This window comes from Meleagris gallopavo, chromosome 1 (genome assembly GCF_905368555.1).
Source record: "Meleagris gallopavo chromosome 1, MGAL_WU_HG_1.1, whole genome shotgun sequence".
NCBI classification, from domain to species: domain Eukaryota; kingdom Metazoa; phylum Chordata; class Aves; order Galliformes; family Phasianidae; genus Meleagris; species Meleagris gallopavo.
This window is the reverse complement of record NC_139404.1, coordinates 90,070,040-90,086,251: the sequence shown is the minus strand read 5'-3', so window position 1 is coordinate 90,086,251 and position 16,212 is coordinate 90,070,040. Positions and strand designations below refer to the sequence as shown.

Below are 16,212 nucleotides of genomic sequence, written 5' to 3'. Positions count from 1 at the left end.
CCACATATACCATCATGTGATTGATACGTTACATATGTTTGTCTGTATGCTTTCATCTTTTTCTATAGTGTTCAAATCAGTTTTTTTTTGTTTTTTTTTTTTTTGTACACCAGAAGATCTGATTTGTCACCGCTCAGAACCAATTTAATACAAAAACTGTTGGTTGCTTAGCTATTCTCTGATCATCTTTGGATGTTAACTAAGGAGTATATTGAAACTGCTTGTAGAAAATTTACAATAATGAATGTATTCTTTCTCATTCTCACACAGGGAATTATGCTGGTAGGGGCACTATTGGGATGGTGGCACGTTTTGTCCCTCCTCATCTCAATAACAAATCTTGCCGAGTAACGTCTCTATGTTATAGTGAAGATGGTCAAGAGATCCTTGTTAGTTACTCTTCAGACTACATATACTTGTTTGATCCCAAGGATGATACAGCACGAGAACTTAAAGTTCCTTCCTCTGAGGAGAGACGAGAAGAGGCAAGTGATTAAGATGATCTGTTTTCATGTCTTGTCTTCCTCACCCCCAGGTCAATCCTACCAGTTGTATGTGCCTTGAAATGAATCCTGAGCCATCATTTGATTCTCAAACATTGTTTTTAAAATAGTTTTAGAGTATCTACAGTATTGGTGTTGGGAATATGGGATTTTTTTATTTTAGTTTTTTTGGGTCTTGTATATTTTGATAAGGAAACTTGAGGAATAAGCAGGTCTTGGTTTTGCCAGAGATGGGCAAATATTCTGCTTCCATTGTATGGGAAGTTCAGCATAGGCTGATATTAATGGAACTTGATACTCTGACCATTCTTCGTAAAATAAGCTGTTTCTAGAACGACACACGTAAAATCACCATCTTTCTGTTCTTTCCAGTTTGACATTAGAAACAAGCCAGTGCCACAGAGATTTATAGTTAGCTATAATTTTTCTGTAACTAAATCCAGACATACAAGATGGGAGATACGTTCAGAGAAATTCATCTTGTGGATTCCGATTATCTGGCAATGTTTTTTGTACCTAAAACTTTGGAGTGTTTTGCTTTCATAAAAAAAAAAAAATTGTTGCCTCTTCTCAGGGCTGATGAGAATTTGGAGTACCTGTGTTGAAATGAGAACCACAGATCATTTCTTACCTTTATTTTGGTGATAATTTAGCATTTTCACCACGATTACTGTGTACCTGTGGGTTCCAGTAATGTAGGAAGTTGGAGAAATTTTGATGGAAACTTTGCTGTTCCTGGGTCATAGAGAAGTTTAAACTCTGACAGTTACTGGAAGAAGAGTTATGTTATAGGGCCTTTGACACAGACCTCTTTAACTTAATACTCCTGGACAAGGATCTTGATCTCAGTTATTGTTGTACCCATATCATTCAGTTGTCTTAAACAGCGGAATTTTATAGAACTATATAAAATTCAAGATACATTCTGAGATTTGAAAAATTTAGCCAAGATGCCTTTTGAAATATCAATGAAATTACAAATTGCAATTGTTTGAACAGATTTTTATGAAACCAGTTGGAGTATTTTTATAATAGGATGTAGAGTTGAGGACTAAAGCAGAGAGTGACTAATAGCTCGAAAGCAGAATGTACCATTTGCCACATGTATGAAATGGAAAATAAGCTTTTTCCTTCTGTTTTCTATAGTAGACTGAAGTTGAAGATAGATGTTGCTCCTAGAATTGAGATGTGACTGTCAAATTGTATGACAAAATTTGCATGCTCTGTAGACAGAGGCACAAATTTAGCCTTTTATTTCTCTCATCTGTCTTATGAAACTGACTGTGTACTACATGTTGACTTTTATTTTGAGAATGGTATTCTTAAAATATTTTATCACTCTGATATTTCATTCTTGACTTTTTTCCCCTCTTCTAAAGATGAGAAGGCATTTAGGTGACATCAGGATATAAAACTAGCAATGATGGCAAATAATTGAGGTGTATTCTCTGTTTTTTCCTCACCACCAAAAACAAATTCCTTGACGTCGAGTATAAGGATTTGGATAGAAGCTATCATTTAAGAACAGAAATAAAGGGATACAGAACATGTAGACCAGAGGGGTGATCCACCACAACAACAGAGCAGAACTAAAAAACTCTGCAGTGTAACCAAAACACAATTGTTTATTATCTATTCAGTTACAGTGATGCTGACCCTCCTAGTCTAACTTTTCTGATCAATTTAAAACAAATCTCTTTGACTATCACTAATTATATTTCTCTCACCCTCCTCCTGCACCCAGCCCCAACCATCTACTCCATTGTTCTGGCTTTACATTCCCCTTTTCATAAAATCTTTGGGGTCCAGAGGTCTTTATCTTAAGGCTGAGACAAGACTCTTAAGGGAATTTGCAATGAGTTCTCAGCCCCCTGATGTCTTCACTGACTGGAGAATTATTGGTCTGCCAATATGGCATGCCATTTGCTTCTATATGCTTGTTCTTAGTCCTTGTATTTACCCTTGTAGTTAAGACCCAACCTTTGCAGGGTAGTGAAGTACCACTGGTGAGCTGCTGAGAAGGTGGTGTCCTCCTGTGTCCGTACCTACAACGTCTCTGCCCTCACGCCATGCCTATGCTTCTGAATGCTCCATCTAAGCCCATTCCCTCTGGATGATTGGTTCTTTTTTGCAAATATTGTTTTGGATAGAGATTTGTAGGATTGAGGAAGAATGTCCAGCTGAGTTAAACTGTTACCTGATTGAGGCAGAGGAAAGCAAAGAGGAACTCAGAAAAATGATGCCACAAATAAATGGTTTCTCATCTTTCTTTTTCCTATGTAATTGCAATCTAATGTAAGGTGGACAATTGATGGCCTGCTTTTCTACAGAGAGGGAAGATTGTGACTACTTATTAATTGCAGATCCTAAATATTCTTCTGTACTCACAGAATATGTTCTGCAATTCATTTTGTTAGATAATGTCATTTAAATAGTATTTTTTTTTCAGTCTTGCATTAAGTTCTACAGAGCAGAAAGAATGTGAAGCTTTCTTCCCGAATCTGCTGGCTCCTGAACGTTAATGCTTTAATTTACTTTCAGGGGTTTTGCATTTAATCTTAAATTGGTCACTACTGTTGTTATTTGTTGTTTGGTTTTGCTTTTATAAACCATAAATAGCCAGCCAACAAGCTTAATTCCCAAGTCTGAATTGCCTTTTTGAATGTACAAATATCTCTGACTGTTTCTTTTCATGTTAGCAGAAGTAGCACTAACTGCATAGTACTCTTCTTGTACTGTTGAGAATTACAGGATAGCTTAAAGTTTGTTCATAACAGTTCTTTGACGGTGACTGAATGTTTTTTTTTTTTACCCCCTTGAATACAAATCTACATTGCATCAGGATGAGACTGCATGTAATTGTTAGCGTGGAGGGCTGAATATTTCTGTGGAATTCAGGCTGAGTTTATTGTTCAGTATGGAATGCCTCAATTAACACAGTAAAGTTAATATCGAGTAAAGTAGAAGCTGTAATAGTTTTAAGAGCCATTGATTTAAGCTGATGAAATTCTGTATAGCTAAAACTATTGCTGCCTTTTGATACAGTGTTGTGCTTATTCATAGTTGAACTGAGCATATGGCTGATACAAGTTTATTTTGTGTGACAAGTTTTTGTATCTTAAGAAAATGGGAATATAGCATTTATTTTTAAACTTGAAATTTTGTACTGCTCAATGTAAATGACTATATAATAGCTTTCTTCTTCTTCTTTTTTTTTTTTTTTCTAGTTACGGCAACCTCCTGTTAAACGTTTGCGGCTAAGAGGGGATTGGTCAGATACTGGCCCAAGAGCAAGGCCTGAGAGTGAACGGGAGAGAGATGGTAACCTGTTTGCTCTTGTGGGGTAGGGATTGTCTGGAGGGGGAAGGATTGTTTGTTTCTTTTGTTTTTCTCAGTTTTTCTTAAGCATTCTTGAAATATGGAAATGCTCCAAATAACTGTCCGTGTGTTTTAAGAAACAGTCAGGTCTTAAGTGTGTTTATTTTTAACTGAACAGGTAATGCTGTTCTATACTGGTTTTAAACTGTCTACTTTGCAAATACTCTCACAAGAAAAGTTTCTTCAGTCAGGCTGATATAAATTGAGTGCAGCATTTTGCTCACTGAGTGCTTTCATAATTCCACAGACTTGTTTGTGTATCTCCTCATATTAGGTGTTTCCCATCAAAATTAGTTACTGCTTTGCTTTTGCTTAGAGATCTTTTTCTGAGTTTGTTTTTTTTTTTTCCATCAGTTAATGTTCTGCAGCATTCTTCTCATTGTCATTTCCCTGTTGTATCAAGTAAATCTTCCAGGGAGAAAGTAAAACTTGTAAAAAAAGGACTCCTCCAGTATAGATACTGGTTAGATTTTTCTTTTGTCACAACAAACTTTCTGTATCTTTACTGTGTGTTATTTGATAGAATAGTGACTGATGTACTCAAGAGAGTAATTGAATTGAATTGGTCAGGCATCTGGTGACCTGTGACTTATTTTTCTGTTAACTGTTTGTTATTCCCCTCTTCACCTCACTATCCACCTCCTGCATGTTTTTATCAGCTGTTGCATTTCATTCTGTGTTGTAAACATTTGAGGCCAGAACTGTTCTGCTAGAGGTACAGAGAGGGAACAGGGGAATCCCATGGGAAGGTCAGAGACCCACAGTGTGGAGATGAGGATAGGTGTGGACATTGGAGTAAGATTGAGGTGCATTGCTTTTTACATATAGGATGATTTTTTTTCCATTCTCTATTCCCAACACCATCTCTTAAGCTCAACTTGTGAAGCAAATATTACAAAGGTGAGGTCTAATGATGTTTTCAAAGTGTATCTGAGCAGTGAAAATTATATGCAACCCTCACAGGCAACTCATTGCTCCAGATGTTTGGTCAGTCTTTCAGCTTCCATATCTGTGCAGGTAGCAGAACTGATCTTTGAAAGAGGCATATTCTCAATGTACATGTTTTTGCTGAGTATAGTCCAGAATCTTTGAATGTCAGCTTTTGTCTGCAGGCTATTAAAATATTTTTTGTGTATGCATCTTGATAAGTAATTGCACTTCTTAGTGATACTACTTCCTGTCATCATTGATTACAAAACTTTTGCATATTGCCATAGAGGCTAAGGAGCAAACACATAGTGTGGAATGGTCCATCTAGTGAAATGATTTTCTATTAGGAGATGTCAGTATATTCAAGAAAATAAATAGATTAAAAACTCTTAACAGAACGCAGTATACAACTAAAGATTCGAGCGCTCCATTTCAGCCACTGACAAATGGAATAGTCTCCCTCAAAACAAATTTTGTTTCCTACATAATAAAGCAAGAAATTAAATGAGAAGAAAATATTTTGGATTATGTTAAAGAGAACGTGCAAAGATTTTGTTGCTTTAGTGTCTTTGCAATCCTGAAACTTGATCCAAAATGTAAAAATAAAAACCTTAAAAGAACTCTACTGTTTTACTTAACTGTCCTCATGAGGTAGATCAAAATCATGAATGAGCCTTCTGGAAATGTTAAAAATGTGCCTTTTTTTTCTTTTTTCTTTGTTATAAAATTGCTTATTTTATAATTAGCTGGTAAAACATAAAAATCTGGGCTTTCTTTTCTACCCAACATCTGAAACTAATTGACATATAGTTCACAATATCGTGCTTACAAAAGATAATTGTAAAGCAGAGAATAGTGGAGAGCTATGAGAGGAAGGAATTATTTTTTTTTTTGGTAATGCCATGTTCAGCTGGCAGTTTGTGCTGTGCTGTGGTGCTGAAAATGGCATTGGTTCAGGGAATCACCAGTTACGTAATTTGCTGTGCTTTTTTTTTTTTTAAGTGAAGAAGTAATGGGGGGGGAAAATAAATGCTTTTGTAAAATGTTAAGCGTCACTGTTTTTACAGGAGAACAGAGTCCTAATGTCTCTCTAATGCAGAGGATGTCAGACATGCTGTCAAGATGGTTTGAAGAAGCTAGTGAAGTTGCACAAAGTAATCGAGGACGAGGAAGATCGCGGTCCAGAGGTTATTTCCTTTTTTCCAAGAGTAGTAATTACACTAGAGATTATGCTTATAATGGATAGAAAGGCCTTGATTATCAGTCTTTTTGAGGTATAAATAAAAATTTTTAGTGCACGTTAAAGAACTAAGCATGTGGATGCTACATGAGTAATAATGAAAAAGATTCTGTAGAAACAGAGTAAGTTTACCCTTGAGACTTTTTTTTCTCTTGCCTTTTTTTTTTTTTTTTTTTCATCAAAGGTGGGACTAATCGGACAGATGCTTCTGCTAGTAATAATGTGCCACCTAGTACAGAATCAGAAACTGCGATGGAAGTAGATGGTTCTGAACAACTTCCATCATCTTCATCTTCTACAATGTCAGCCCAAGCTCCTTCAACATCATCTTCAACGGGAAGTCCCCCTTCAACTTCATTATTGTCCTCTCCTGATAATGAACAAAGGCCTTCTTTGGGGGCCTCATCTCAACCTGTGCTCCATCAGTCTGGTGAGAAGAAATCCATCTTGTCACAATTCGATAAGCCATTTTATTTTAGGATATTTTGGGTAACTGATTTCTATCTTCGCTTATTAATAAGACTATCTATTTTATAGTTACCAAGTGACTGGTAAGCTTTCAGTTTAAATAAAGAGTAAAAACATCAACTGTACACATTTGCCTGACGAGGGAAATGTTTAAAAAAAAAAAAAAAAAAAAAAAAGGAATAAGCATTAGTGTCATTTAAAATGAAAATAAGAAAATACTGCTTTTATTCTGCCCTCCCTCCTCCAAATTCACTGTTCTCTACATAGAATGTGAGTAACATCATGCCTCCTTCAACTGTGATTTGGCTGTAGCAGTTTCAGTGTAGTGAACAGCAGAACCTATGCCTATTTTTATTTGGAAGAGGTAGATATGTCAGTCAGCAATGTTATTTTTTGCTTCTTAAGAGTATCTACATAGGGCTTATTTTGCATGAGATTCCATTATCATTTAATAAATTGTGCTACGTGTTGCTTTTTAAGATTGTGTATCTTGGAACTTGTGTGTTTTAAATAGTCTTATATCTTTATTGTGGTGAGGGAAGAAAATGTATTTCACAGTCAGTGTCAGAAATTTCTTTGGGCAGAAGTAAAAGAGCACCTTTTGCTTTCACCTGCCTTTTTGCATGCAGGAAAAGGTGCCACAGCCCTTGGAGTTGCACAAGAATTTGACTTTTTTTTTTTTTTTTTTTTTAAGTGGAATAAAGAAATGGGAATTTCCCAGAAAAAAAATTATCATTCCGTGTACTGTGGCTGCTGCTACCAAAATCTCTGGCATAGCTGAGAAATGATGAAATATTTGCTATCTGAAAGTTAGAGAAGCTAAAGATATACATTGAAATTCATTAAATACATTATTCTGAGCAGTTGAACCTTGCAATTATCCTAATACGTTACTTAAAAAAAATAAGCTGTGAGGATAGGAACATACAGTACATGTAATCCGGATACTATTTCAATGAGTAAATGCTGGAAAATTTGATCAGTAGTGTAGGCTTTTAGTCCCCAGTGGTAAATTTGTGGTTTGCATAATGATAATGCAGTAAAGAACATTTCTGGAATTACATGTTTTCTATTTTACCTTTTTAAAGAAGGCACCTTTAACAAGTGTTTTCCTCTTTGTCTCTGAACCTGAGACAACTCTGAACCTCTGAATTTCTAAGTAAAAGTTTATGATGCTAGCATGAAGCTGAAATTGTTGCTATTCAGTGCAGCTCTTTCAGAGCACTTCCTCTTTCCCATTGTTAATTTCGACTCTGTATTCAGATTTGAAAGGGATAATGGTGGTAGTTGTAGTGGCTTTGTTTTGTTGACTGACAGTGGATACTTTCTGGCTTACTCTATGTTTTATAGGTGCTTTGACTACACCTAAACAGAGTGTCAGTGCTGCTGCTTCAAAAAAGTCCTGCATATCTGGTATTCTTTTCACCATATGCAGATTTTAGGGCCAAGTGTCATCTTCAAATACTTTGCAGGATTAGTTTTAACTAAGCACATCTAGTAAATATCCTGGCTAATCTGTAACCATTTCTAAAAACAGTTAAGTTGTAAAAGAAGTCTATGGATGGACAGATTCAGTACTGGGAAGAGGTCATAGCAGAGCAGTAGCAGTGGAGTTAAGAATGGGTGGGCTTGAATGTAAATTTTCTTTTTGCAACGTTAATCTTCTTACAGTAACCCATGATGGTGCTCCATCAGGGTGGTTTATTTACTCATTGCCTCTAGTTTATGAATATGAAAGCACTGCACACTATATCAAGAACAGAATTCCCTGGGTATGGGCAGCTGCATTTAGACGAATAAAACCTGCTGCTTTTTTGGGGTGACAGAATAGGTTGAAGTGACGTTAGACAAAGTGGTTTAAATATAGTGAGAGTTGAGTTGGGAGGTCAGGTAGAGACATCTTGTAAAAGTTGGATGACTGAGGAAGAAGTTTGAAAAATGGAAGAGGAAAAATGAGAGGCTTTCAGGCATTGCTTTACTTAAAATTGTGACAGCTTGAAGCTTGAATGTTAATGCAAAAGTGTTAGCAGGGTAGTGACTTATTTAGAAAAAGAGGATACCATGAAAACAGGCTACTAAGCAGCTTTTCATAACTCATTTCTATAGATTTCTATGTTGAGTGCAGATTATGGTAGTAAACCGACTCATGAAATTGCACCTTTATATATATTTTTATATATCTATGTATATATACATACAATGTAATTCAAATATGTTTTTGGTATGGTGTACCAGAAAATATACCATGTGTTGAGCATTTGAGCTTTGAGGTGTGCACTTCTTCATCTCTTAATGTTTGGAGGGGAAAAAAAAAGTACTGCTTTAAAGAGGAGTTGATGTAAAAGTAGTTCAGTGCGGGGTTTTGTTGGGATAACTCTCTATGAGAGAATGCATCTTCTAGAGGAATGCATCTGAAATGTTTGAATAAGGTGCAAATAATCAGCAAGATCTGTGAGAAACGTCTCAGTAACCTGCTCTTTCTGTTCATCTGAAAAATATTTTACTATAACACGCTAGGATAATTGCTGGAAACTTTCGTGCTTGTCACTGAGGAGAAAGAGATAATGTACTGATGATATAAGGTGACCTTGTCTTTAAATTTTGAATGGGAAAGGGACAGTAACTTCCTGTGGTTTTTTTTCTTTTTTTTTTTTTTATCTTCTCTTTCCTTACTCCATTTGCTGGCAATATAAACATTTGCTTAGAGATTCTGAAATGTCTTGAAAGGTGTTGTATATATTCCACATAGTTATCTCTTTAACATGGTAGTTATCTCTTTACATTTTGAGTTTGAATTCATATCATGTCTTAAATTGGAACTGTCTCTGAAGTGCATGGCAGTAAATCACAGCAAGTACTGAAAACTGCAATTTTAGACTCTATTGATATTTGCTGTTTCCTCTAAAACTAGTATTTATGGATTTTTAATTTCCACAAATGTTCATTGCACATGAAAACTATGCCTAGAAAATCTCCTTAATACCATATTCCTCTGAAGAACTGTATCTTTTTTCTTCTTGTTATACCTTATCAACCTAAACTGGTAAGATGCACTTTCCAGAAGTGGTGCTAGGACATTCTACTGTAAGACTTGTGGTTATTAACTAGTGCCTACCACTAATGTGCTGAATGATTAGATTATAACTTTGGGTCTATTTCTTCTTATGAAGCAGAAGTTAAATTTTGCTTGCTTCACTGAGTGAATAGAGTTACAAAATATTTTGTAGAGCTTTTGCTTTATTGAAAGGTGAGATACCAATGTAATTTTCCATAATGTTTTAAGATTTCATGGCAGTTTTTTTTTTTTTTCATTGCAGATTTCCTCATGTCTTCAGTGTACTGCAGGGTGTCCTTGATTAAAAAAACATGCTTTCAGAATAGATCTAGGATAACAGTTTGTAGCAGAACTAGCCATAGAATTTGTTGTGAATGTATGAGTCTGAATTAGCTTCTTGACAGTCCTTTATTTACAGGTGAGAGCAGTAAGCAGATCAGTGTTGTGCTTTTAGCTATTACTAATAAAGACACAATCCGTATAGTATGAAGAGAAGTGCTTGTTATGCAGCACTTGTTTAAGTGGAGGAAATCTGCAAAGAGTGTATACAGAATGAAAAATGACTCAGTACACTTGATTTTATAGTAGTTTTCAAAAAAAAAAATACTGTTAAGCAAGACAGTGACCTGGTACACACCAAAATGCGATAGCTTACAAACGTGTAAAGACAAAATGATGAAAACAGTGAAGTCTCTAAAGAGAGATCTGCAAGAGTAGATTAAGAGAATGATGCTAAGAAATGTTTATGATCCAATAAATTATTTTCTCTGTAGGACTAATTAACAATGTTTACAAACTTTGAGTCCTCACCAATTGGGAATGTGAGATAAATATGGAGTTCATGATAAAATCTATTTTTTCATTAGATGCTGTTCTGTCAACTCTCTCAATAATCCACACTTTACTTTTTTTACAGGTTTGTTTTGGCTAAAACAGTATTAAAATGTGTTGTGTATTTCTGACACCAGAAAGCCATGACATTAATTTTGAAATTTTACACCGTAAATGTTCTGATTTGTTGAATGCTTCTATAATTTCCCTTATTTTGAATCAGTCAGGTTCTGTTTGTTTTCTTCTTTTAGTAATTCTTTGACAAATGTTTTAAGTGCTGTGGATGGGGAGGGGAATGTATGACGCAAGCTCTGAACTTCTGAATCCAGTGATTTGAGCATTTAAGATGACAAAAGCAATTTAAATATTTTTATTTTGTAATTTTTGGATGTCGGTAGATTGATTTGTAAAGTTTTTATCCCTTTAATTACACATAATATCCATTGCTTCTCTCTTCAGTCAGTTCCCTTCTCCACCCCTATTTCTGTATATTGTATGTTTGATGCTTCTTTTTTACATACTTTTTTTTTTTTTTTTTCTCCTTCCATTTGTCAGAGTTAATGGGACCCGAGTTAGCTATAATCCGTAGGGGTCTACAGCGGCTGAGGCTTAAGAAGGCAGAACAACAGAGACAGCGAGAGCTAGCTGAGGGTTCTGCACCACAGTCCTCCTCTGATCAGTCATCCTCTAAGGGCTCCTCACAGGACCCTCAGACATCAGGTTGTCATTTGTCAAGGTTTCTTAAGCAGCTAACGTAGTTGTAGTTTGTGCTACTATTGTTTGCTGAGCCGCTTCACTTCCAGAACAAGAGAGTTCCTGCATTTGCTGCTTTTCTTACCTTGCACGTGGTGGTGTTTATCATCACATGGTTAGGGAAAGAGTAATAATGACAGATTTCATTTGTCTAACGTGTTTGGATTATATTGTGCAACACCACTATACAGAGGAAGTTTCCTAGGTGCAAAGTTTCCTAGTATTTGCAATCTTCGTTGGAGAAATTGCTTTGTCCTGAGTCGAGCAATCTGCTTCCATACTTGTTATTGAATTGCTGTTGGTTGTATCAGGTAGTAAGATGGCTTTGGTTTAGCATATGTTCTAAATTAAGGTAACTATATAGTAGAGCAGAAACAGCACTCCTAAATGCTGTGTTTTTATAGTAAACATAGTGCAAATACTTTTAGCAAGCCAAAGTCCCCAAGTATGCTCTTTTTTAAATAGAATGACACTTCCTTTCGCCATTATCTTTTCCATTTTACTGAGATTAAAAGTAAATATAAGAAAGCTCTGTTTATACTTACAATAAAAAGAGACATTTCTGAGAAAATTGTGAGTTAGGATAGAATCATGCATACAAATGTATGAACACAGAGTTAAACCCTACAGCATATAAATCTGAAGCAGACTTTGTCATGGCATCGTGTAGAAATGAATGAGCTGCATGCTGCGTGAACGATGAGCTTACTTTGTGTTGAAGTGAATATAAAGGTGACATGTCTAGCAGTGTTTCTCTTGTAGCAGTGTGCAATCTCTTACCTTTTTTTTTCCTGCAAAGTTGTGCTCAATGCTGTGTTCTGTGGCACATGTTCAGTCTTCAGGCATGTAGTAGTTTGTAAGCTTTTTTAAAAAAAAAAAAAAAAGTCCCCAAATTTGTCTGCTACTGTCTGAAATGAAGTCAGAGGCTCTGTTTGGCCCAGAGCTGCAAGTTCACAGTCCCTACATGGGCGTAATTTAAACATGCAGTGTTCTTCTGAAGTCAGTGTAACGCTAACATTTTCTTCTGCCCCACGTGTCATCCTCAGTCCTTGTCTTTGCAATTACAGAAGCTCAGTTATAGCTGTGGACACAGAGGGAGAAGAGTAATTGAGTCACATAAAATTTCCAGTAGGAAATGTCATGAGCTGAAGGCTCTTACTGGTTTAATAGAAAAGGTTGTCATGCTATTGGACTGTGTGGTAATTATCCTAGCCTAAGGTTTTGTAGTAGTTACATGAAGATTTGTAAGCTTTATCTCTAGCAATTAACCCTTACATTTAGAGAAGTGTGGCCAGAAGCTTAGGATGCTGTTGGATGCGAAAGTGGATTATCTAAGTCACGATTCACAGTGGCCCATCTGACCTTGGGTAGGTACACCATCCTCAGATGGCAAAGAAACTTTGTTTAAATGAATGCCTGGCATGAAGTATTGTGTAAACTTGGCAGAGCTGCAGAAACAGAATGTGCTATATGTATCAGGCCTGTTTTGTCTTCCAAGTCTTTTACACTGAACAGAAAAAGGTTTTTTTAGATAGCTGCTCTTACATGCATTCCTACATGCTTTCTCCAGTAAGGACTAGCCTTGGCTTACGTTTTTGAGGTATTTCTTCACATTTAGGTCCTCCATAGTATTTAAACAAGCATAAGTAGGCTATGTGCAAACTACAGAGAAATTAAACCTCTATAACCTGTTTTTAGTGCTGCCCTGCCCAGTTCAGATGTGCTGTGTAGACATCACCATAAATCAGTGATGGGTTATAAACTGAAGCAAGGCTTTGAAGAGATCTTTACTTCTCTTTTCTAGAACTCTTAAGCTAATAAAATGCATTAGGAGAAGTTAAAGAAATAAGAATCATCTGATTGTGAAAGAGGAGAAAAAAAAAAGGTGTTATACATCAGTGTGCATCAGAGATTCCTGTAGCTGTCAGTACGTATGTATCTTAGGTAATCTGAGTGATAAAAACTGCATCTTTATTATTTGATTTTTTTTTTCTTAAAATGTGCAGATACAGAAATGTCTGTCTGAAGTCCAAAATATTTGACAGAGAGCTTAATCACTGCACAGAGCAGTTTTTCGTAATCATTAATACAAGTGTTTATCTTCTTGGGTTAATGTCCATTTAATCTATTATGTTTGGGACTCCAGAGACAGGTCTCACTGTTCAGGCCTGGCTTTCTTACTGGTGCTGGTGTTCATGGTATAAAGAAGAATTTTTTTTTTTAACCAAAGCAACAGAGACAACATGCTGATATTTTGAAGAAGTCAGGTGCTGACTGTCCAAACTATAGGAAGATCCTTCAGCATGTAATTGACTTAAAAATTATTTTCTATTTTCTGTTTGAGGTTTCCCATATTTATGACTCTACAGTTCCCTCTTTAAGTGGTGTTCCAGTTTAGAATGTACTGGTGACATTACAACCAGTGGTGAACTGCACTGGGATGTAGACCCAGCCTGTGAAGGCTCAGGTAAGAGTTTGGATTTTTGTTTGTTTTTTTAACTATATGGCACAGTTTTTGTAATGCTTTTTTTTTTCAAAAGCTTTATGAGAAATGATGAAAGTACGTTTTCAGAATTTTTACAAAACCAAGCCATATATTAAAAAAAGAGGCATTTACCTGAACTTCTCCAGGCTGGTCCTGTTGATTTCTCTGCCTGAGCTGTAAGGTTCTAAGCTGCAGTGCCACTTCAAGGGGGGCAGGTGATCTGTGGCTTCGAGAGACTTGAGGGAGGAAGGAAAAAAGTGAATTAGGGAGTTGGGAATTGCTACATATTGAGCTCTTCAACCGTATTAATTGGATTATTTAGGATGCATCCTCTATTTCGCTTACATTTCTCAATGGTCATATTCCAAGGAAAATGCATTCACAGAGCTGTAAGAAGTTATCAAAATAGTAGTGAAATGTGGGAGATTTAAGTCTATATTAGCAGTGACTGTTATCTAGAATTTTTTTTGTTTTGTGATTGAATGGTATGTGTGGTAAAACGTGCTGCTGTTTACTTACTTTTTAATAACTGGGGGTCTTATTAAAATTGAGAAGTGCTGGAAAGGGTAGTAAAGTGCTCCACAAGCCCTGCATCCTATTTTATTGTGTTGACACACAGTGTCAAAGACGGTTGTTGGTGCTGCGGCAATACAGATTAACCTTCCTGATAGTATTCTATTGTGTGTTGTTGCCATGTGACAGTGGCAGTAAGGAGACAATCTGACACCATGGTATCTGATGTGGAGGTGTGTATGAAGCAAAGGTGTGTCATTGGATTGCTCTGTGTAGTAAAAATGGAGCCCATTGACATTTAGTGACAGCTGCTGAACAGTGATGGAGACCAGAGCACAGTGAGGCAGCGGGTGGTGTGTTTCAGCAGTGGTGACAGCAACAGTGAACCTCTTGTAGTACAGGTTTTTACGAGTGCAGCATGCAGGTTCTTCTTCATCACTGGCAAAAATACATAGCTAATGGTGGTGACTGTTGAAAAATAGTGTTTCATAGCTGAAATTTTATCCGTCGAACAGTGTTACTGTGCTCTTTGTATCTGTTCTAGTTTTCATGGAAATAAATAGGAGACATTAATTCCTGTTGCAACCTGTGTTATTTCTTACGCTAATCATTGAAGTATGTTTGTTTAGTGGCATTTCTTCTGTTCATCTAGGCCTGAATTAAAAAGCTGATGAGATTGGCTTTTTCAGCAAAGTATAATGTTTGGCAGCGTGGTTTGCCCCTTAAGAAGATCATAGGACGTGTAAGCATGTAGAAACAGACTGCAAGGGCAGAGCTTGTCTGAGAATCACTGTCTTGTTTGATTTAGTCGTCTTAGCTTGCTAGATAAGAGATCCTTGCCTTTAGCACTTTGGTAGAAGTTAATCCCAGCCATGGGCTTGTAGCTATGAATATGCTCAAAGCCAGCCTGCCCTTGAGAGATGCATACCATTTCATGTGCTGAGTCAGCTGGTCATCTTATGACATGGTGTATCTTTACACCAGGTTTATTCCTCACATTTGCATTTTAAAACTTGGGGTATGATTCCACTGAAAATATTCTGCTGCAAACACTTATCTTCTAAATTAGAAATCATATTTAAAGTACACTTCAGTTTTGGAAAGTGAAATACATTAATGTTACGGGTCTCACACTTAAGAGCTAAGCCTACAGGACAAATTCTGTGGTCTGGCTTTGGTGTTTTCAGTGCAAGGTATGAGCATGGTTGAACAAAGGTAAAGGGGTGAAGGGAAATTTAGAATTATATTCCATTCCCCAGTGAATGTGTCCAAGCCTGATTACTGACACAAGCCAGCTTCCAAAGCACACTGGGCTTGCATTAAATTTCCCCTGGTTGTCTTCATTCCTTCTCCCCTTCCACACAGTGCTAGGTGTCAGTGTAACGAAGGAACTGGTGATTCTTGCACCAGTAGTTGAGAATCAAGGATGATTTTGAGGATGTGTCTTTAAATCAGCTCTGTCAGTTTAGCAGGTCTTATAGCTGTTCTACAAAACTGGTCATGGTGCTAATCTGGCACGAACCTTGGAATGAGTCACCTGTAAGAGGAGATTTCCTATTTGTTTGCTTTCTCATATAGGGTTTAAATTCATGCTGAAATTCTTTTAGCATGCTGTGAAGTTTGCAGACTAACTCAGTTTGTAATACAGGATATTAAATCCATTTTGCTTAGCATGAATTTGTTTATAATGGAAGATTAACAAGTGGAACCAACATGTGGTAGCCTAGCCAATATTATGTTTGAAATACTGCACTGATTTGTGTACATCCATGCCTCTTGCAGTAATATGGAAGCAAGATCTGGTTTTCAGAGACTATAAGAGGAGTGGACTTCAGAGAAGATGTGGAACTTATTGTCTACTGCTGTTGTTTTTTTTCTTTCTGTGATTAGTTAAGAGTTTTTGTAAGACTGATTGGTGTGGTGCTGTGTCATAAACTCATGAAGCTATTTTCAGTCATCAGGTGTTGCAGATGTTTATAGCATCTAGGAATGCAAGATTATTGAACTATTTTCTGAGTGGCATCTGTTTGGGTGCCTTGATGTTATGCAAACAATC

General features: G+C 36.5%; 1 protein-coding gene across 7 annotated transcripts in view; it reads left to right on the top strand.

Moving 5' to 3' along the window:
• The window catches only part of DCAF6 (DDB1 and CUL4 associated factor 6), an 82,210-nt gene that overhangs the window by 35,580 nt on the left and 30,418 nt on the right, over positions 1–16,212 (top strand). For 4 of the 7 annotated variants that reach the window (XM_085240127.1, XM_085240113.1, XM_085240119.1 and 1 more), the window contains exons 7-11: positions 271–485; positions 3,731–3,824; positions 5,879–5,998; positions 6,236–6,481; positions 10,961–11,125. In XM_085240127.1, coding sequence (XP_085096253.1) covers positions 271–485; positions 3,731–3,824; positions 5,879–5,998; positions 6,236–6,481; positions 10,961–11,125 — 840 coding nt within the window. The remainder of the gene's footprint in view (positions 1–270; positions 486–3,730; positions 3,825–5,878; positions 5,999–6,235; positions 6,482–10,960; positions 11,126–16,212) is intronic. The other 3 variants (XM_085240142.1, XM_085240149.1, XM_085240135.1) reach the window with 1 other exon arrangement.